This window comes from Papilio machaon, chromosome 7 (assembly GCF_912999745.1).
Source record: "Papilio machaon chromosome 7, ilPapMach1.1, whole genome shotgun sequence".
In the NCBI taxonomy this organism is placed as follows: Eukaryota; Metazoa; Arthropoda; class Insecta; order Lepidoptera; family Papilionidae; genus Papilio; species Papilio machaon.
In genome coordinates, this window is record NC_059992.1 from 3,155,266 (window position 1) to 3,179,311 (window position 24,046).

The 24,046-nt window shown below is 35.0% G+C and overlaps 2 protein-coding genes across 6 annotated transcripts in view; one reads left to right on the top strand and one right to left on the bottom strand.

The window, feature by feature from the left end:
• The window catches only part of LOC106714107 (protein turtle), a 75,968-nt gene that overhangs the window by 45,063 nt on the left and 6,859 nt on the right, over window positions 1–24,046 (bottom strand). The window lies entirely within an intron of this gene.
• On the top strand, window positions 14,664–16,661 carry LOC106714109 (collagenase). The gene is made up of 5 exons (XM_045678572.1): window positions 14,664–14,894; window positions 15,253–15,520; window positions 15,738–15,827; window positions 16,119–16,306; window positions 16,505–16,661. The coding sequence occupies exons 1-5, from the start codon at window positions 14,694–14,696 to the stop codon at window positions 16,607–16,609; spliced, it is 852 nt and encodes a 283-aa protein (XP_045534528.1). The 5' UTR covers window positions 14,664–14,693; the 3' UTR covers window positions 16,610–16,661.

Here is a 24,046-nt window from a genome sequence, read left to right on the forward strand (position 1 = left end):
ATATCTATAATCATTTCTGTTTATAATCTGTTGTAAGTAGATATAAAAGAGAGCTGGCTGCAATGAGGACGCTCGCCGATGCGGACCCATATTTCAGCCGGCACCTGTTTTATCTCTCTTTTTACTGCAAGCACGTAGAACGTTTTAAATATTATATATACTCGTATATCGTAATGTTTAGAATGCTACGCGGATGAGTAGATAAGCTAAGATTTAAGTTACTTTGGATACATTTAATTGTGTTACATTTTGAATGATTTTTCTTCGTTTTTACTGATGACATGTATCTTAAGATTAAATTCGATAGTTCGCTTTTTACCGCAAAAACTGAAACTGCATTAAAATTTTAATTTTAAAAAATATTGACGTTATTCCGCAATTTCATCAAGTTGAATAATAAGTACAAGAATTGTTTTAATAAAACAGACTTGTATACTCCTAACAATAGGTTATAACAGAATATATCACGATAATAGGAAATTAAAAAAGGAAAGCTTCGAATAGAACCGGTAGATAATCTATCAGTACTTGCGATAGAAATTGCTACATCAGGCCTTTAAACGGAATTTCAATAAGGAACAATCGACGTAACGAATAATGGATGTAGTCAAAGAATTCGCCGTTTCATTTAACTACGGTATTTATTGAACTTCCAGCCTCGCGACTGACTGTTTTGTACGGGCGCCTCAATAACTTTTTTTTATTAACAAACGACTGAGACACATAAATCGTCAAAAGTTAGCGTAATTGTAAATCTTAACTTTCTGTATTACTGTACAACTTAAAAATTTAGTTATTCGCGTCTTTTAATCTAATTAGGCTAGAGATACCGCTATCATATCTACAATTTTTAAGTGAAAAAAAAAGTGAAGTACGGGCGTATTTTTTTAAAGTCAAATGATAGTAAAATAAGAATAGCTAATGGTATAATAGTTATGTGAAAAACTATTTTACCAGATATATCATGGAATTTTGGAGTTTTAGCGAAACATTTGCCTACGGTTAAATTAATTCGTGTGAATTGGAAGAAAGGATAGTTATTTGGTAAGATATATTCCTGAATATATTTCACGTAATAACGGCAAGTAAGATCATTCGTTATGTAAAAAAGAAAAATCGCTGTTAGACAATGGCCGTCCAGTAATGAGGAGTGATTGGGAAGGGACCTGTTCCCTATCGCCGGCTTACGTTATCAGAAAAGATTCACATCAAAGATTTCGAAGGAGAACCATCATTGTCTTTTTGTAATAAAAGAAAAATGGATAAAGAAAATATTTACGTGCAAAAATATATTTTTCACGTAATATATATACACACCGGCACAATTAGCGGAACACAAAAAAAAGCAGGATTTTAAAATCTTTTACTTGAGGAACTGGCCAGTTATGATTTTTTTTTAATTTATTGTCAAATTTGAAAATAGAAAATTAGAAAACATACACTTTTTTCAATCATTTGTTTTATTTTCCCGAACAATACGTTTTGTCAACTTGTTCGAGTAATAACTACGTAATTGTAATTTTTTTGAAAAATTGCACTTAATGGTTTTTTATAAATTTGTCATTCTATAGGCAATTTTGTTTATTAAAAGCTCTTTATTATGCCTGACTTAACATCACTGGAAATCATTAGGGCTGATGAAATGAGAAGAAATGGCCATGCCTACAGATCGATTGCCTCAAAGCTTCGTCGACCAGTATCAACAATTCATCGCAGCATCCAGCGATACAGATCGTCTAATTCTCTTGTGAGGAGGAGATGTCAAGGTAGAAAAAGATGTACATCGAGGCGAGATGACAGTTTTTTTACAACTTGGAATTCGTAGGAATACGCGATTAACGGCTGTGCAAGCTCGAAATTAACTGGAAGACGTTCGAAGAGTACGAGTAAGTGAGCGTACAGTACGCAGGAGTTTTGAAGAAGTTGGTTTAGGGTCGTATATACCTGCCAAAGGCCCAAAACTTGAGAGACGTCACCGCGTAAACCGATTAAGCTATGCGCGAGAACATCGTCATTGGATTTGAACGAATGGCAGCAGGTTCTCTTTACTGATGAGTGCAGAGTTCTATTAGAACAGGTCTATGGGAGACAGCTAATATGGAGACGCAAAGGAGAACGCCACATTCAGTCTAATTTTGAACACACAGTGGCTTATTGTGGCGGCTCGATTATGGTTTGGGGAGGGATATGTTTCGGAGCTTGCACGGAGTTAGTGATAGTCACAGGAGGGACCATGACAGCAGATCGATACATCAGAGACATATTAGAAGAACATGTTGTACCATTTGCCCCATTTATTGGTGACGACTTTATTCTAATGCAAGATAATGCTCATGCTCATAGTGCACAATCGGTACATGCATATCTGAGCCACGTAGTTATACCGGTGATGCAGTGGCCAGCAAATTCCCCCGATATGAATCCGATAGAGCACGTCTGGGACTTGCTAAAAAGAAGGGTTAAATCCATAATGCCACCCCCCAACAATCTGAATGAACTTGGAAACGCATTACTTGAGGAGTGGGAGCGGTTGCCTCAAGAAATCATCGATAACATAATCCGTAGCATGCCCAGACGAATGGAAACCGTAATCAGAGCAAGAGGGGGAAACACTCGTTATTAATTTTGCTTTAATTTTATTGTTAAATCATTTAATGCTTACTTTTTTAATTTTTTGTAATGGTTCATAATCATCTAAAAAATTCACTTATTTCAAATTTCTTTATTTTTCAATAAAAAATGACGAAGACTTTCCAAAGTCGTTGTTAAAAGATGTTAATCAATTTGTTATTTTGTCTCACTTTTTTTTCTGTTCCGCTAATTGTGCCGGTGTGTATATATACTTAGATTTATTTGTAAAGTATTCATAAAATAATGTTTGCCAATACATTTCATCATGTATCTTTCGTTTAATAGTGTAGTGTTTTAAGGTTATCTTGTATTAAGACCGCTGAAGTAAACAAACAGGTCAAGCTTGATACTAGAGAATAATCGAGTATATTTTCCCTACTGGCGTTGTCGCCAAACGATGCAGTAAATTTAAAGTAGGTTGTAAATTTAATAACTCGCTAAGTGCAGTAAGTACGTTGGGCGATACGCACGGCTTGGGTGCTTTATTGCTCCGGTAGCGACGTCCACCTGCAAGCCACCTGGCGCTCTAACGGGCCCGCTTTTCCCGCGCTTTGTCACCACTACACAAATAGTCCAAAACGCCATCTTGGATTTTATGTCAGTCAAACCCTGCAATATAAATCCTATTTTTTTTGTAACAAAAATCTGATTCAGTAATTCTTCTACTTTTTAACTGACTGAACTTTTGCATTGTTCTGGCATTTTTATTACGACATTTTACTCGTACATTGCGTATTCCTTAAACAAACCGTCAACATTTCACCTTCAACGTTAACTAACAACGTTTTTGCACGTATGTACAGAAAACAAAATTACACGATTCACGTAAAACGTCCCTGGAAATTTCCATAATATGACAAGTTTAATAAGACGCAAGGCATTGTGCACAGTTCCCATTTCCCAGCTCCGAGTACCCGGATCCACATTAAGCAGTCGTCGTGAGGAATCTCGGCGCAGCAGCCGCGGGCGCGAGCTGGCTGACAGGGAATTGGCTGCGTAACGTCGACGATAAGGCACCGAGAGCCGTGGAACCAATTTCTTTTACGGCTTAATCAGAACTCGGCCCCCGTCTAATATTTCACGCTCGTAGCTGGCGCGATCTCAATTTTATGGTTAACTCGTTGCCAGTTAAGGTTGATGTGATTTTAGCTGTATCGATGGTTAATAAGGAAAGAGTTGTGCCAATATCTTGCAAATTGCTACTTAATCGCGCCCAATTAAAACGGAGAAACCTCTCCGGAATTCCTTTTGTCAATTGCAATTTTTTGTGAGAATTGGTTACGATAAATATATATTTTACTCGACAATCTAGTAAACAGTTATCAGCTGCAACTATCTATTTAATAAATAAAATCGTCAATAGTTGTGAACAGTGGAAATCCCTATCGCAACAGAAAGTGGGGCGGCCTGTCACATCGGTTAACATTTTGATCTGACGGATATAGTACAAATAAAGCCGCAGACGCGAAACTCTCAATCGTCCCCACAGTATTTTCTGATAGAGTGACAGTTCCAAACGATGTCGGAATATACGCTATAATAGACTTCTAATCAAATTGTCTTGACAAATACAGATACGGTATTAACAATTCCAAAAAGTATTTTTTATGTCACACAATTTAAAAAAGTCTTACATCTTTAACCGAACTTCCTACGAATCCGGTAGCCTAAACACAATTTAGAAAAACTATTTTTGCAATAAAACATCGAATCAGACGCCGTTTGACTTCTGTTTGGTACAAGGTCCTGTAGATGAGACAGTATTCTTGAAACGTGACCCGCATGAGGCGGAGAGTAAATGCATTACAGGTACTATCTGCGTATACTTTGACGTTGCCTAAAGGTTTATTTTCCAACGTTTATTCATGAGCTACGGCGCAAGGGAAAGGCCCTTCCAAGGCTATCTCAATATAGAACATACTGGAAGAAATATTTCCTGTACTTTATTCATTTTTCGGTAATGCATATTTTTAGCGGAGTTCTAAAATTCTTGTGCAAAAATAAAAATTTATCTTTAACATTGTAAATAGATCAACCTCAACCAGGGTGACATTGCTTGTCATTCAAAAAATAAAAAAAGAAATCGACACTAATTAAGCAAAAAAACATTCTATTGATGTTTTTAAAAAAAGTAAAATGCATTTGGGAGTCGGCACGCGATGGTCTCGCTGAATGAATTACTTGAGGCGCTGAAGGACAGATAGTTATCTATTCGTTTGTTTGTTGGACAGCAAATTACTGGTCGCCGACGCGGCGTTAACAGCTAATTTACAAGTCAACACTATTTATTATTTACTTTAACTGGTGACTCATGTTTCACTGCTACTAGAAATAAACAAATAAGATCACGACTTTAACCCTGCTAAAGTGCTAAAACACTAAATACTTCGATATGGCAAGATTTTACTTGTAACTTGTCTCTAGTCCAAGCTGACCAAACCTTTAAAGTACATAAAGATTTTAAATGTAGGTAACATTTTATTAAGAATTATCGATAATAATGTTATTATCAAAAAGGAATCTTAGTTTAGAGAAATGTACATACTTCATTTACAGAAACTGAGAACTTTAGCGTTAAAGGTATTCAAGTAAAAGTTGTGGCAATAACAAAGTTGAGATATACTCTCAGGTCAGAGTTCACACTAGGGACAGAATGCAGAAATGGGTATTTTTGTTGATATGCCTAAAAATCTGAATATAGGATGCAAGCAATACCCGTGGGAAATTTGTCACGTCACGTAAAACATGGAGCTATTAGATATTATGTTGCGTTACTGCTTATTTCCTTGACTGAAGCTGTTGCTTACATTTTCTTGTAATATTATACAAGGTTTTTTTTATAAGAGAGAAACACTAGTGGAATTGCAGATGCGTTAAATTAAAGACTGATTTCTCGAAAGTTAAACATAATTTTTCCGCGTGTAATGCCAGACAAAAATAATTTATTTGCAAAATAAAACAAGTGTATATTTAATTTTGTCATAAAACTGCGCGGTTAATTACTATTGTACATTATAAAAATAAATATAAATGCATTCAATTTTGATTTGAAATATTCAAACCTTAAACCAAATTAAAGTTATATCTTCTTATATATAAAATTCTCGTGTCACAATGTTCGTTCCCGTATTCCTCCGAAACGGCTTGACCGATTCTCATGAAATTTTGTGAGCATATTCAGTAGGTCTGAGAATCGGCCAACATCTATTTTTCATACCGCTATTAAGTTTTTTTTAACTGCGCGCGGACGGAGTCGCGGGCGACAGCTAGTTATACTATAGATTAATATTTTATAGGTATGTGTTGGCATATAACGAGTTCAATACTAACCAAAAAGTATCATTACATTAAAAACCCACTACTCTACTAGGCGTTTAGTGTGAGAAACCTTACACTAAGGGACTGCTTAAATAACAAATAAAGAACTCTGTGTGTGACAGGGTAATATAATTGGTATGTTCATTAGCTTGTTGACATTTTAACTTTACATGTCGAAGTGGCCGGAGGAACGTAAACTGTTTCAATTGACTGCAATCAGCACATCAGCTGCTGAATATGCAATCGTGCCACTTCGATGACGCCGCGTCGCTTCGGGAGAGTTAAAAATAAAACATACCTATTTTTAACAATACAACCGCTTGTACACAATATTTTAATGCTCAACCTGATTGAACATTTTGCATTTTAAAATAAAATTTATTTCGATATCATTTAATAACTCACGTATCACGTAAAAATATTTCGCAACGCAAAAATGGTCAGCAACTTAATACCGCAATCTACAGAGGTAAGCAGAATAATTTAATCATTTTTTTAAATAAAAATTTGTAAAAATCGGAAACCATTATTTTAATAATTTTTTACTGCTTTAATCTTTGTCCTTACTAACACATTTTTATACTTTTCATTGCAGTAATAGTTTCTGTATTATACGCATATTGTTCGCTGACATCGTACTGCTAAATTCCATTAAGAATTAGAATTCCTTTTATTTATCAAAATGAAAAGAATCGTCTTCTTATGGTACCGCCAGTCGCGAAACACAAAAATGTTTCACCATTATTGAACTTTTCGACTCGATTTTAATATTAATATTTACCAATAGTCACGACAAGTTACGATAGAAATTGCCCAAATAGATTGAATCGTACTTTTCAGTTGAACTCGACGTTTTTTAAACCATTTGTTTTATTATGAAGATTTTTTTTTATAAAATAAAGGGTTAAATGAGCTGATCATCGATGCCAAGGGACATTCGCAACACCAGAGGAAACGCAGATTCTTTGCCGGCTTTTTAGACAGTAATACGCTTTTGAAACACCCTAACTCGTAGTGGTTTGGAAATGTCGCCTAGGATAGACGGTACCATAACGCGACTGTGCACAGCAGAAAGTACCTCGAGAATCGTAACTGTAAACAATATGTAGAGTTAAAAACCGACAAAAACTTACTTGCACCTTATAAATTCGGTCAATCTGTTTAGGCCTCAAGGGTTCACAATGAAATATACCTGAGAAAACCATTACCTGTCCAACAAATAAATAAAGAAAGCATGTTTATACGGATTCGTTTTTTCTAAAAGTATAGTTAGTACGTATTGAGACAAGAAGTATTTTATACAAAAGGACGCTGAAACTCCTGTTCTCGGATACGTAACTGTATTATCACGCGGGGAATCGATTTAACGGATTAACCGGAACAAATTAACTCCCTGTCTGAGATTGCGATTTCAACAAAGCAATTGCAATGTTCGACGCGTTTGTGAGAATAAATGTATTTAATTATATTGCCAATTACAAAATCTTAGACATTAGTACAAATTTAAGTATGATGTACGTTAAATTTCATTAATTTACTTACTTATGCACTGAGATTTGTAAATTGTCCTTAAGGGAGACTCTTAAGGACTTACGTAGATTTCGCATTACAAATGAACACTAAAGACTACTTAACGACAGAATATATTAGGCCAAAAAGAAATATATAACTGATAAAAAATAAAGAAAAAGAAGAGAAAATAAATAACATAAAGACAGACACAAAACGTTTAAAATAACAGTAAATTTATCAGAATTTAAATATGTTTATAAATAGACCTGTTTTTAAAGTCAATACCCCTTAGAAAAAATCATGTAAACGAAATAGGCTGTTAAAATGAAGGAATGATTAGTTCACGATATCATTATAACGGTTTGGCTCGTTCAATGTTCCAACTGATGCTAATAGATATTTAATAATTCACTCGAAGTGATGAAATAGCCACATAGTTGAATGTTACATTTAATTATAACTTTTTTTTAAATCACTTCACATGTAAACCTTTCAAGGGTTCTAATAAATTGTCTCTCAAAAGAAAATTTTGCAGCGCGCCGCAAAACTCTGTAAGAGAGAGTTTCGAAGTACTGTAAACTTAGGAAATCGAAATAAAACTTACTAAGTTCCAAATGTAATGTTCACTTAGATTCTAAAATACATCGATACAATCGATAGTTTTTATATGTCTTGCTTTTGTATCGAAATAACGTTTGCAGGGCGTTAATATCGATAATCAACACAATACTCTATACTAATAAAATAACGTTACATTTAATCCAATAAATGCAAATGTGGCGAAACTAAGAATACATTAGCCTGCTATACAATTATCTGTAGAAGACGTGCGGTTATTTATGCTGCAAACACAAGCGTCCATTAGTGGCTGGGAAATGTGAACGGAAACTCACTTATCTGAACATAGCATCGCTAATTTATGCCTTGTTGATTTCCCTCATAAGCTAGGTGACAATTTCTGTAATACACATTCAGCACGTAAACGGATAACAAGCCTATTGTTTTAGAAAGGTTTAAGAAATATGTACTTGAATAACTTATGTATGAAATCACGCGTTTGGTTAAATAAAAGACATTATATTAATAGCATACTTTTTCAGAAACAAGTCTTTTGATGAAACAATAGTTGAAGAACGCGAACCTCAATGAAGTCTATCAAAAATCTGAATCTGAACAGACTAACCTGAACTCACTCTATTCACTATATCCATTTTGGTTAGAAAAATTAGTTATTTTCAAATGGATTTTCATTTTCACTAACTGTGGTAAGATATCTTTGCTGTAATGCATAAATGGAACAAAAAGAAACGAATACTCCGCTTCGTATATGTTCATATAAAAAATGTCGCAGGCGTAGATCAAAGCGAATTCTTGCACGTACGCAACATTACGTACACTGCGACGGCCCTAACTACGATTGACGTCCTCGACATGCTTTCGACACTTTCGACATGAGATTCATCAAATCTTTGACTAACTGTACACTAGAACACCAAACAGCGAGTTACAACTTCCGAAACATTCAGAAACAAAGATAAAAAATATGGTTAAAATATATTTTTAGTTTTAAGAGAATTCCTTTGTATTGGATTAAATCACACCTTAATTAGCCATGTAGTTTCTAGTCTGCGTTATAATTATTTTAGTTTGTCAAAGAAACTCGTTACATATATATATTTGTCGAATGCCAATGATTATTTATTTATTAGATATACAAATCGTCTTCTTACATAGTAACCTTTACTTCGTGAGTGTTATTGGAATCATAAATAAGAAAGCTTGTTAACCAAAGCAAATAACAGTATATTTTTCGTCTCAGTACAATGACCTTATGCGTTTAAAAATATAGGCTCAGCTTAAACGAGTTCCGATTATTTCTAAATTATGTAAAATATTTAATATATTACAATATATCCTCTTTTCCAGTTTTGCGTTCAAAGGCAGTTTTGATATTGACCAATTATCTAATAAGCATTTTAAAATATAAAGATATGGCAAATTTAAGATAAGTGATTAAATTGCTGTTTGTCTTAATTTTATTAATTAATTACAGATATACAAACAACCTAAACATAGATTTAAAGATTTAAGATAAGAGAAGTTGTTTTTATTTTACATTGTTTATCTGCCTTTCTGTTAATAAATATTATCATTTTAGTAATAACTTTGTTATTAAAAATTGGTCGCGTCATTGTCGTCGTCATTGGGCGTCTGCGAGGCTAGTTGGACCCCGGGGAGGATGTTGCGGCCTCGGGGATGTATCCAGACTTTTTCCTTCAGCATTTTTGGACATTATTATAAAACATTTTAAAATCTTCTTTTGACATCATTCAGTTTTTTAGCCGACTTCAAAAAAAAGGAGGTTATCATTTCGATTGTTTTTTTTTTGTGTGTTACTGCGAATAAATAATAATAATGTTTCATAGTTTTCTCACAATAACCATTTTTTTCTTTAGAAACATTAATTAAATTTATGCCCTATTTCCGACGCTATTATTCAAGTTCAGTAATTATCCTTATGTAAATAAATATATTCATTATCATGAGAATTTAATGTAGATTATATTTGCCCTTGAAACTATATCATTCTCATAGAGAAAGAGTGGCACATATCTGTGCATTTTATATGTTGTCGTATTGATCGCGTGATCTGTAACATCATTCAATGTAGGCAGCTAACTTATCTAGTGTTACAAGCACAAGAATTCAATATTAATCAATTATGATATGTACAGATAAAGTATTTAAACGTTGAATATTATCTACTAGAAAATAATCTTCTTACGTAGCTATCTATTACATACGTACGTACACATATATATACACTAAAATATTTGTGGCTTTCGGCATCACCCACATTCGTATTCAAACACTAGCTGTCGCCCGCTATTACGTCTGCACAGAATAAACAAAACTTAGCCTATGTGTTCTTGCTGACTGTGTTCTACATCTATGTCAAATTTTAAGGGGATCCATTCAGCCGTTCTGGTGATACCTTCTTTTTTTTTTTTTTTATAGGAGAAGGGGGCAAACGAGCAACGGACCGAGAATTATTTGATCCGACGCCCATGGACATCCGCAACGCCAGAAGAATCGCAGATGCGTTGCCGGCCTTTAAGGAAGGTATACGCTCTTTTCTTGAAGGTCCCTAAGTCGTAACTGTTTGGAAATACCGCCGAGGACAGAGTATTCCACAACGCGGCTGTGCGAGGTAGAAAGTTTCGTGAAAACCTCATCGTTGTGGAATGCTACCCATCGAGATGGTAGCGATGAAATTTGGCGCTCTGTCGACTCGTGCGATGACGGAACTCGGCGGCAGGTATGGTTCCAAACAATTCTTCGGAACACTCCCCGTGGTAAAGGCGGTAGAAGATACTAAGGGAACTGACATCCCTTCGCAAAGCCAGTGAGTCAAGCCAATCGGTAAGACCCCGGTCATTGACGATTCGAGTGGCACGTCGTTGCACGCGGTCAAAAGGAAGAAGCTGGTATTTAGGAGCTCCAGCCCAGAGATGCGAGCAGTATTCCATATGTGGCCGAACCTGCGCTTTGTATAACTGTAAGCGATGGGCTGGCGTGAAATACTGCTTCGCTCTCCCTAGGACACCAAGCTTCTTAGAGGCCAGCTTGGCCTTCCCTTCCAGATGCCCACGGAATTGGACGTCACTCGATATGTCAACGCCGAGGATACCAATGCTGGCTGAGGCAACCAGGGGAGTGTTCTCAAAGTTAACGTTGACGACAAAGGGTTCTTTTTTGGCGGAAAACGCGCAAACTTGTGTCTTATTGGGGTTGAATTCGACAAGGTTTTGTCGCCCCCAATCAGAGATTTATTTATTTATTTATTTATTTATTCTTTAGCACTTTTATAAGTACAAGGAGGACTTAATGCCTAAAGGCATTCTCTACCAGTCATCCGGTATATGAGAGGAAAGTATAATTATGTGCAGGGCAGATATGAATTGAAGATACAATTTTACTAATACAATATTATGTAATACAGTAATATATTAGAAATAAATAAGTATAAATAAAATATTGTATATAATATTAATAAAACATTGTACATGTAGAAGAAAAAGAATAAGATAAATAAAAACTCTAGATTAATAAGTACAATAATAAGCGATAACAGCGAGAAGGCTACTTATGAATGGAGTCTCATAACATAATGATGCCGAATCAGACGCTTGAAAATAATTTTGGAGGAGGCTCTTTTAATGTTAGGTGAAAGATCGTTCCACAGTCTAACAGCTGTCACAGAGAAGGATTTATCCAAGATATTACCCAGAAGGGTCTCCAGTTCGGACACAAGTTTATTCCGGTACTCGATGACGCTATCCCGAGAAACATTAGCTCGGGCCGTGTACAAAGCGTCGCCCGTACTATCGTCTGCATAACAATGGACGTTACTATAATGTAACAAGTCATTGATATGCAGAAGAAAGAGAGTGGGCGACAGTACACAGCCCTGTGGGACGCCAGCATTACGTACGCAGAGTTAGGTACGCTAAAAGATCACCAGCAGAGCGACGTTGACGGAAACCGTACTGGCGATCGCTTATGAGCTGGTGCTCCTCCAGGTACCTCAGGTACCTTCTAATAAACTCAATCCATACATCTAAACATTAACATTAATATTAGTAAAATATATCTGTCTCTATTGTTGTCAAACAGAATATAAGCAATAGCAATGTTTGATTTTAACACAAGTCATTGTCTTGTTCTGGATTAAACCAACAGTATCCATTGCCATCCTATACCTCGGCCGAAGTAAATTGTGGTGAAAGGTGACGTTTTATATTTGAGATGTATCAGACATACTTACGCTCATGTCCCTACTTGGGCCGACACCGTCTCCAAAATAACAATAATTATACAATATAAACATGTTACAAGAAAGAAGAGAACTTTCTTACCTTCGAGGTTTTTCATGACAGTATTTTGTTACTTTTTAGTGCATTTTGTTTGAGATTGTTTTTTTTATGAAATCGGCTATATTTTTTTTTATTTTTTTTTATTTCTCTATTTTTAGTGAATTTGAAGATCGATTACAAATTTCCTTAATACGTATGAGGACGGAAATAAGACAAATAAAGAAAAGGACTTTCATATTTAAAATGGGTGTACTTCAATTCGAAAACTCCTCTAACCTCCCATCCTTAAAACAAAGTAATAATTATCAAAATCCGTATTCTTATTCAAAAGTAACAAATTAATACACGGTATCGTGCCTTTAATACTGTCCAGCCGCGCGTCGCACTAGCATTTTTCGAATGCGCGTAGTTTTTAATCATTTGATATCTTCCAAAATATTGGTCAGAATTATATCGTTTGGAAGGCTAATGTAATCTGCATTTAATAGTCTAGCCTTAAAACATATTTATTTGGATAAGGATTCATAATATAGTATAATAGCGCCGTAAGCTTACGACGCTGTTTTTCGTGTGCACTGTAATCGGCGTTTTTTCACAATAACATGGTTATTGTGAGACAACCATATATGATAGACGTATGCCACCAAGGATTTTTATTTAGCACATTTAAAGAGATACAATTCTTCCATACATCATTTTTATGTAGTTTAACCTACGCAAGAGCTGAAAGCAAAAATGTCCCTAATTTTCGCAACACATTTAGAAGCTAAATTCAAAATCTACTAGTCTTCCAGTTATTTAAAAAAAATAAACAGGACCCGTCTGCAAGCACTTCCTTTCGATTAAAACAATTTTTATCAAAATTGGAGCACCAGGGGCGGAGCATCGCGGTAACACATACGAGCACATACAAAAAAATACAGTCGAATTGATAACCTCCTTCTTTTCGAAGTCAGCTAAAAATCTATTTACGTGACGCTATTTCTCAATATTGTAAAGAAGTAAAATAATCTTATCATCAAATTATTATTTAAATATTATTTAGACATGTTTTTATTTTATAAAAGATAATTTGTAAACTTATAATAAGTTGTTTTGATCGAGCGACTTGGCCGATAAATATCTGATATATTTATTATTGCTTCATGCATTTCTTCGGGAGATATATAGCTTTTATGTTATAAAGTGTCAAACGAACAAGCAGCCACCTGAATTCATCCAAATAGCGAAGTGACGGCTGCCCATAGACAACTGCAATGGCAGTCGCGTTGATTACCTTATACCAATGGAGGAGGAGACGCACAAAAAGATAATATTTCCCCTTCCTATGCATCCCCTTCATCAAATCCTCTTTCAATTGCCATCATAAGAAATCCAAAGAAAAGAGTGGGAAGGGAAAGAGGGCTGGAATTAGACCCCCGGAACGCACACTTCAGATTGTACGCGGGTTTAATTCCACTTGACGCTGTCTTCTGTGTGTTCTTGGTAATGCACTCGATTTTCGAGTCGAGACATCGTCATAATAGGTCCATGTAAAACTATATACAGAATGTTAGGACACAATTGCCCTTATCTCATATATGTCCCTACAGAGGAGATCAGGAGCCTATCCAATTTAGGGGGTGACTAGGTCATAGTTTACTGGTTCAATCGTCTTTTGTTGCGTAAACACATATCTTCCTTCATGATGTACGAGTACATATGAATTTTGAAAATCGCAAAACAGTTTGGTATGTACATGGCGGGAATCGAACCTAGACAGTTTTGGTACAGTCCGATCAAGCATCAACTGCGTAATCGATGCTTAACAATACACAATTATGAATAAAATATGTGCACAATGAAGTCCCTCTCACCGCCGCCGTGTACCCAGCAAATAATTTATCTGACAGATTTATGACATAAAAATGATTCGCCTGATATACGGCTTATTTTATACATTTCTATGTATCTTCAATTAATAAAATTATACTGTCTGTATGTAACATCGAAAAAAATAATTCACATGCGATGTAAGTATGTGAACTACTTTTAAGGAAAATCTGTTTTTTTTTTGTCTGTGTACAAATTCGCGTTAATTGCTGGTAATCTCCGGAACGGCAGAACCGATTTTACCTATACATTTACTGAAGGTAGCTATTGTGTGCGGCTTAAGCTAGTTTGTTTGAAATTCCACTGGTAATTACATAAACTTCAATGATTTATCGTGTGACGAGAGATAACTCAATTAATTATTATCTTCAAAGAACGCTAATCCGATTTCGGACACTATCATAACAAATTACAATAATCGTTATCTTTTATTATAAAAACTGCGACTGGATCTTTAGGGGGCACATCACGTCAAGTATCAAGATGAAGCTGTCTCTGGTCGCCCTGTCCTGTCTGCTGCTCGCCGCAGCCAACGCGTACGAGCCTATCGAGCTCAACTACCACGAGAATGTGGGCATCCCGAAGGCGGAGGCCATCCGCCAGGCGGAGCTCGCCGCGGACTTCGACGGCAGCAGGATCGTAGGCGGTTCCACCGTCAGCCGCCTCGGGGAGTGGCCATTCCTTGTGAGCCGTTTACTTTCTATATAATACATGTGACACCATCGAATCATACGATTCACATACATCACATTTCCATCATGACCAGATAAATAGCAGATGTTACATTTGCCTTCAGTAGTGTGGAGTAGGTTTGCTAACATAGCTAGGATAAAGACTGGGTGCCATTATGGGTCTGCAAGTTTTATCACAATTGAAAGCAGTAAAACATCCAAAACTGCTGACTCTATTGATTTTTTGGTCCTGAATATTGATAATATATATGTGTTTAATGCTTGTAAATTCACAATAATTTCGTCACAACGATTAGTTAGTAAATTTCTAAGCAACTGTTCAATTCTAAACAATACATGTACCTTCGTAGGCAGGTCTCGTGATCACTCTGACTACCGGGCAAACCTCAGTGTGTGGCTCCTCCCTTCTGTCGGCGACCAAGCTGGTGACCGCTGCTCATTGCTGGCGCACAGGCAACGCCCAGGCTCGCCAGTTCACCGTTGTGCTGGGTTCTCTGCGCCTCTTCTCCGGTGGTACCCGCGTCAACACCAACCGCGTCGAGATGCACAGCAGCTACAACATGAACTCCTTGGCCAATGACATCGCTATGATCACCATCAACAGGGTCAACCTCAACAGTGAGTGTGTTACTATTCTTATTTACAGGAGTTCATCTCTTTGCGATTGTGCAGAACTCAAATGCCAATTATCACGTCGACCTACAACATCTTTAACTAAACAATGTGTAGGATTGTGTTGCAATGTTTCGATCGCCGCTTAACATGTGCCGAAATATTCCGTAGACAATTGAAGACTTGATTTATGGAAATACTTAATAAAGACTTTGTATTCCAGACAACATCAACACGATCGCTCTCGCCTCCGGCAACAACAACTACGCCGGTAGCTGGGCGCGCGCTGCTGGCTTTGGACTGACCAGAGACGGTGAGATATTTAATTTGAATTTTACTCTCTTCACTCACTTCCTTTTGACATTCTATCTACTCTGATCGCTTAGTACTAGTTATAGCTGACTTATCATTCGAATCACCCATCGCGTCGGAAAGGGCGACACTTTGTAATTCTCTACCTTAGCTCTTCTTACGGAATGGATCAATTTTTTTGAAATATTTTCGTGATGTTTGATGGTGTTGTTGGATTCATCAAGACATCATCAATACTGCAAAACAAATTCTTCAAGTCTTCTGCTTTGACACGATTCGCTGTGATTGGCAGGTGGTAGTATTAGCAACAACCAGGCGCTGTCGCACGCCCGCGTGCAAGTCATCACCAACGACGTGTGCCGCCGTACCTTCGGTAACACCATTCAGTCCTCCACGCTCTGCATCAGCGGCGCCAACGGCATCAGCACTTGCAGCGGCGACTCCGGCGGCCCACTTACCACCGACAACAGAAGGACTCTCGTAAGTATTCTACAGTGGTAGAGCTCACAGTAACTGCTGCACGAATATCCCGCTCGACTGGTGTAGTATCAGGGCCACATAGAAAACACACGTCATGTGAATTCATGTGCCATTCATGACCCTGATTTATCGATAAAGAATATAAAAATTAAAATAAAATGAGATACAAGACCATGTAACAATTTTCTCGTACTACAGATTGGTGTGACTTCATTCGGCTCTGCTCGCGGCTGCCAGCGGAACTTGCCTGCCGGCTTCGCTCGCGTCTCTTCCTTCAACTCCTGGATCCGGGCCCGCATGTGAACTCTTGACATCCAATTGACATTCAATGAATAAATAAACGATATATCTATTATTCACTTGAGTATTATTCATTCTACACGTATGTGTATCACCAATAATATTAAAGTTATTTACATTTTAGTACTTAATGTAACGTCTACGACTATGTCTATTTAGATCCATACAAACTTTCACATTTAAAATATTAGTAAGATGGAGATGTCATGTCGATGTATAGTAAGACGGTGTCGGCCGAAGTAAATAGGTGACATTTTATATTTGAGATGTATTAGACATACTTACGTTTATGTCCCTACATAGGCTAACACGGACTCCAAAATAACAATAATTATACAAAATATACATGTTACAAGAAAGAAGAGAACTTTTTTTAGAGTTTAGAGGATTTTCATGACATTATTTTGTTTCTTTTTAGTGCATTCTGTTTGAGATTGTTTTTTATGTTACTTTTTAGTGCATTTTGTTTGAGATTGTTTTTTTTATGCAGTCGGCTTTGTTTTTTTTTTGGCGTTTTTTGTTTTACTTCTTGTTATTCACATATTGATCTTGTACAAGTTGTTTCATTTTTATATTAAATTTAGTGAAAAATTTATTGTGTAAATATATCAGTTTCTACCACGTTCAAAAATGACGTCATATAATTATTAAAAATATAACCATGTGTATTTTTTTGTTTGCAACATGTTTGCCGTTTCACCCACGCCCACGCAAACCGTCAATGTACTAACGCCTGTATACATCGTACACGCCAAATAACAAAGACCTGACTGACCTTATAACCTTAATGTACGTAGGTGTAAAGTAAGTATGTTACAATTTAAATGGCAATTGAACAAATAGAATCTTTTTAAAACATAATAGGTAACCATAGACCTTTTCTGCCGAAAGACAAAAATGTATTGTTATTAACAAAATGTTTTGCAAAAGTCTTGACAGTCGAAGTTTATGTCAACATTATCCTTGTTTGGCTAATTAAAAAACAGCGTTTCTTTTACAAATTTAATACTAGCTGTAAAATATTTTAAATTTTCCGCCGCTATTATTGTATTGAAAAATTATTTCAAACATGCATTGTTTTATACTTGGGTTTTGTTTAAAAGTATATAACTTTGGCCGTGGAAAAACTTATAGGTTGCAACCGACCGTGTTATTATAAAACAATACCCGAAAAGACTGCGCTGCGGAGCGTTCGTACAATAAAGAGAAAATTTCGTAAAATGTCAACGGCATAGTTTCAACGAGATGGCAATTGCTAACTATTGTTATGAAAACAGCTGTGTGAAATGCTGAATAAAATCCCAATGCGAAATTTTTCAATGGCACGATCAATACAACTGCCGTTTGCACTCTGAATAAACTCGGAATGGAATTCAAAAATGTTTTAAGAAATATGCTTTATACCTTTTAAACTTACTCGGTTAGACACTACTCGAATAAGCTTGCGCTTGACCACGGTCCACACCGATGAAGTGATGATGTGGTCTAAAGATGGTACGCGCTAGCTTTGTATGTGCCTATTCACGTAACGTTAATACTTAACAAATGCCCTGTCTGGTTCACAAGACTTCAGTAGATTTCCAATAATCTACATATGACAATGTAAAATCTTCTATCGTCACTAATAATACTGCGAAAGTTTAATTACTCTCGTCTTAACTTCAATTTCACGGTTTCTACTTATAACTACAGTCATAAAAGTAAATATTTAACTCACCTTTGTCGACAATAAATTAAAAAAATATCCTCGTTTCCTTTATATATTACAATGCCATTATTGACCTGCTATAGATCTGCTTACCTGAAAAGAAAAAAAAGAAAAATTTATTTGTTACTTTTTAATTTATTAATTTTTATTTCTATTTTTAATTGTTAATTAATTCTCCCACTGTGACCACATCCTAATCTCAAATCGTACGTGTGACGTAATCGTTGCGTGCAATGAAAAGTATTACCTTCGACAAGCCTTTTAACCTCGTTCTCTTTCGCGGTAATGACAACTCATATTTCATATCTGAAAAAGTAACGAAGGAAATAGCTTCGCTGGGCCAACCGTTACATTATACATAAGTAACACAAAACACTCTCCTAAATATCACAATAAAGGTAATGGAGAGTTTTGTGTAGAAGATTAAAAAGTATGAAATGTTTTTCATCTATGTTATTTATTTAATAAGTTATGCTTTTGTTTCTTAAACATGATATATAATGCTTAACCGCGAATATATAAATCCGTGATGCTTCAATCAGCTTCTAATGTAGACAAAAAAGTTATTTTCCTATTTTTTCGAAATATAGCTATGTTTTTATATTCTTGATCAGGTTATAATTCGTGGAATCTTGAGTAATGATAAAATTTGTGGAATATATTACTTCGAAAATATTTCTAAAAGTTTTAGGCAAAGGAGAAATGACTAAAAAAGGCGTAATCTAAAATTAATAGAAGAAAGGTACAATACCCTAATTCATACTGGCACGTACAAAATAATATTATAACGAATTATAGTTGAATTTCGACTATTTCACTAAGCTAAAATTCGAGTGTTTATTAATCATATTTGGTTTCCGTTTGTGTGAATGTATTCGTGTTAAGGATTGACGTGACCTTTCTACTAAGCTTAGATAAGGAAATTTGATTAAGCATTAAACACAGGAAAGCACTTTCTGTGCCCGATAATATACTACTAGTTATGCTGTAAAATATTTTTACAGGTCCAAGGTATATAAAACTACGAATATAAAAAAGGTACATTTCTTTTAACAGAAGCAAGATAAATAGAAAGTAAGTCTTTATTGAAAAATAGCCTGTTAACCCTAGGTTTCTGAAAACAAAATTCCTGTATAAAACATATTGTCATTTCGGATATTATCTTTGACAATACAATGATAACAATATGTTTTAAACAGAGATTTTGACCTCAGAAACCTACGGTAACTTGTAGAATAAGAAAGCAGAAAAGACATATGTGACGGCAAATCGAAAACGTAGTAAGAAGTAAAATAAAGGAATATAATACACATTCACTCTGACAATATTTAATACTAGCAACTCGTTTAGCTTTGCCATGGAACACAAAAAAAAATAAGGTGTCTTAGCGTGCTGGCTTATCCAACTTCTTTCTATTATATGTTACATTCTGCCGCCTTACGTAGTATTTCTATCCACTACGATCATAACTGCCATGTTATGTTTCATACAAGCCTTCCGGCAACATCAGTGTTGCGTCTAAACGTAAGTGTTTTCTCTTAAGTCATTGGCCCAGTTTTATAACAGCCTGTACTAATTTTTAGAGACAGTACACATTAAATTAATTTACTGCTTTAATATAATTTAATAATCAAAACATACTAGAAGAATTATAAAAGCATCATCCACAATTTTTTTCAATGTTCATACTAAACACTAACATTTAAAAAATTGTTTACAAGAACCAAACTTACAAAAGAAACTGCTTATAAAGTGACAAACGAGAAATAAATGAAAAAAAAAACTATATATTTTATTACACACATTTATGTAAGTAGTTTTAGTAGCTTCGGGGAGTATCATAAATTTAGTAAAGTTCTATCTACTGGCCCGTTTCAGGCAATTGACTTTGGAAGCAGACGCTCCAATTATATGACATCGTGCAGTTTTATTCGTCGGATTTAAAACTTAGATGCACTGTAGGTTTCTGCGCAAGATCTAAATGCTATGAGTTATGTATGAACTTTAATATTCGGCTTTTGGTTGTTAAGCTTTCGCTCAGTGCTTCCGTGCAGTTTAAATTTTAACGCTTGTTCAGTAAGCGTCTTACTGCCATACGCTGTATCGTTTAAATGGTTACTAAAAGAGCACTTAGTGTTGATTTAGAAATAGAAATATCTAATAATACATCAAGGGTTTCCCTAAGTTACGATATGGTTAAATAACATTTAATCAATGGATTTAATAAATTTGTCAAAATAATAATGTGATTATTTTGCCACTATAATGTGTTGTTTGTTCTTCTCATGTCTTGATTCATAATTAATTAAGTAATTCTGAATCATTTATAGTAACTTGTAGCTCATTGCATATTTTTATTATTTAGAAATGTAGGTTAATTACTTGTTTGATATTAGTATTCTGAGGTTAAACTAATATTTGCTGCTATTAAAATAGGAATTGGTTTCATATTTAGTTGTTGTTTTTTTAGTTTTTTTTATTTAAAATTAAATATTTTGAGCGTAGTTGTTCGTGAGTATAGCTGGAGGCGACCAGTCTCGGTTGTCGGCAATTTCGTAATCCGAATGCAAAATTCAAAACCGTGTTACGCTTCGGGATTTCAACTAGAAATAACTTTACAGTATTCACTTGTTTTTGTCAAAATTTATTTAACATTTTTTCGTTTGGGGTTTAAATTGTTAACGTTTCATTGACTCTTGGAGATCTGTTTTTGTTTTGAAAATTATTTTATTGACTTGAATTATTCATGAACATTGATGAACAACTATTCAAATAAATTTTTAAAAACAGCAGAATTCTTTACATAATTATTACATACCTAGATTATTCCTATGTTATATTAGTTCAGTAAATACAAGCATATGAGGCTGGGCTGTTATAACTTATAATTTGTTTTTTTTAATTTATAAAGAACTTACTACTTCCACTCAAAACTACATATCTGTGAAATTCCGTGGTTCTCTAAACTTATTTTTTTTATAAAGTTGTAAAAGCTAAAATATGAATAAAAAGGTGGATGCCTCCGTCTCGCTTTTGAAGAGTTAATTAACTTGAAGTTCAGCAGTGAAAGCGGGCACAAGTAGCGCTGCGAAGGAGATATGAGAAAACTCCCACCATATGTAAACAAAACCAGGATAAAGAATCTTCGCTTCAAAAAAAAAACATAATTTTGCGTGTCTATATATTTTATAAATATTTAATTAAATAACAGATAAAATAACTGTAGCTAAATCTACCATACGTTCGTCTATCTTAGCTAATTTTTCTTCGTATTAAAGAAGACAGTCTGCTATAAAGAATGATAAATTACAACCTAAACTAAGACTATTTTTCATTCCACTCTCGGAAGCAAAGTGAAGTTAAAATTTTTCAAAGGATATTTCAAAACTATAATAATTTAAATTTTTCTTCATAAACCCTCGACGTTGAAGTACGATTAAAATACGTAGAATCTTTATTTAACTACTACAATAATTTAAAAAAGTAAGTTTTGTCTATTATTGGTGAAAAAATAAGTTAAACCAAATGTATATTTAGTTATTAAGTATAAGTTATTTTATTCTACTACAAAATGAAAAATGTTGAAAAGAATTAAACCCTAAAACTACTGAAGCGATTTTCTAATCACAATAGAAAAGTTTCACTGTCCGATAAATCTATAACATACATAAGTATTTTGGAATTTAAATCACCGTTTGTAGAAACAAGTTCAGAAACACAAAAAGATTTAACGTTTTTACTGAGAAGTGTATTTGACTTTCATTATTGTCAACATACGAACGTATCTTTCCTATGTAAAATTTACGAGTTAAAACAGCCTGCGAATTGTGATCCTACGCCGTACGAATACAAATTCAGGCATTCACTCATTACTTATTTCTCCATCCGATTTGAGGCAGTCGTTTGCTTTTAATAAAATATGTTCGAGAAATGAAATGCACATTTTTGTATTCAACTCGAATATAAATGAACCTGTAACGTATGCACCTGTCCGTTTAATCGATATTTATGTATTTCCCCAATGAACCGACGTTGGATTTTTTAATTATTCAACGAATATATACCAAAATAGAAAACATAGACGGAAATAGATGACCTAGAGAGACTTATAAAAGTCGAGGAGAAAATTACATTGAGCTCTGGGATTTGTTTGGTTAAAAATAAAAATGTAATCTAACGTCATTCTACTGTATAATCATTTGCCTTTTTATGTATTATAGTAAAAATGAGGCGTCATTTTAATCAGAAGAGTTGTACACAAAAATCAAACACATCCATACAAGTGGTTAAAAAATTAAGGTTCATGTGAATTAAACATCATAGGGTAAAGTCTCCGATCGATATAAAATCGATAATTTTCAAGGTCACGGGCACGATATCGACGTTATAAACAAGTTGAAACCGAGCGGTCCGGCCGGGCATCGAACCGCGCTCGTCCGGTTTCGCCCGCCTCGCGTCCGTCCACTGCAATTATGTAACGGAGTCGTCAGAACGCGGCAACACCGACTTATCTTGCCGATACATCACATCACTACGCTATATTTGAATGTACTTTTGACAGTTAACGATTTTTGTCTGTACACTGGTCGGATTTTTTAATTAACAAGTCATGACCAAACCGTCATTTTTTGAAAGTATTATATAATTATTTGAGTAAGTAATTCAATATTGCGGTTCAGATTGTGGAAAATAAAAAAACAGTTCACAAAAAATGTGTACAAATAAAAAAAGTAAAACACAAATGTGAGGGGAGCACTACAAACAGCCAGTGACATTTTTGAATACAAGGCTCTGTAAAATGAAATTCATTCTCGATTGTTGACACTACAACCTCAATTCGAATTACTAGTGAGGCTCTTCACTATATCGCGCATATTGTCATGTCGAAATAAGAGCAGGGCTTTTATCGGGAGGTATTGTTACAGTCACTCATTAAAATTCGTTCAAATTGCAAATTCCCAGCAGCTGCGAGTTGCCTCACAGGTACAGACTTCCCCGCTTTCTCCGATTCCCTCCTCATTACCGATACCACAGCGGCACTCTTCTGTAAACACTTAGCGCCTACGAATGAAGCGCCTCACTCTTGCTCTTGCCTCTACTCGCACTCGAAATAACACGCGTATTATTACGTACGTATTAGGGTTGACAACCTAAACTTCTCAACTTACATTTTTTTGTAAATAAATATCAGTGATTCAATTTTTTTTGTGTGTATGTTATAGGTATATTCCGTTTCATTATGGCCACCCAGAGCATAAATTGCTTGAGTGATTCTAACGATTGAGGTATAATTAGATTAGTCTTTTCCGGATAGTCAGGAGTCTGTCGGTTGGGCTGTTTTTTTTTTTTTTAAAGTAACACTCGTTATCAACGAGTGAAACAACAACGACTACGTTCGTGCTTTTAAAAAATAAAAACAAAACATCTGTAATGTAAAATTAACACAAGCAAAAGCAAGAAAACAACAAATGATAAAAAGTCACCAGGGCACGGACAAAACCATCTATATGATAAACTTTAATCAGTAGTCTGTGACATTTAACCTCTCTATCGTGTTATGAATAACATTTATACATACTCGTATGTAAGGAAAATGAAATTAAAAATTATATTCTTGTAAAAAATATTTCTTAATATACTCCCAGAGTAGCGTATACAACTGAAAACGGAATGTGTTGTAACCATGCAAATTGGTATCCGTAATCTATTCCCCAGGATTGGCTAAACTGGTT

Bases quoted from the DNA above. Each gene is read 5' to 3' on its own strand.
- LOC106714109 (XM_045678572.1), top strand. From the start codon at position 14,694: ATGAAGCTGTCTCTGGTCGCCCTGTCCTGTCTGCTGCTCGCCGCAGCC. The intron at 15,521-15,737 runs GTGAGTGTGTTA...TTTGTATTCCAG, and splicing joins CAACAGGGTCAACCTCAACA to ACAACATCAACACGATCGCT. The intron at 16,307-16,504 runs GTAAGTATTCTA...CTCGTACTACAG, and splicing joins CCGACAACAGAAGGACTCTC to ATTGGTGTGACTTCATTCGG.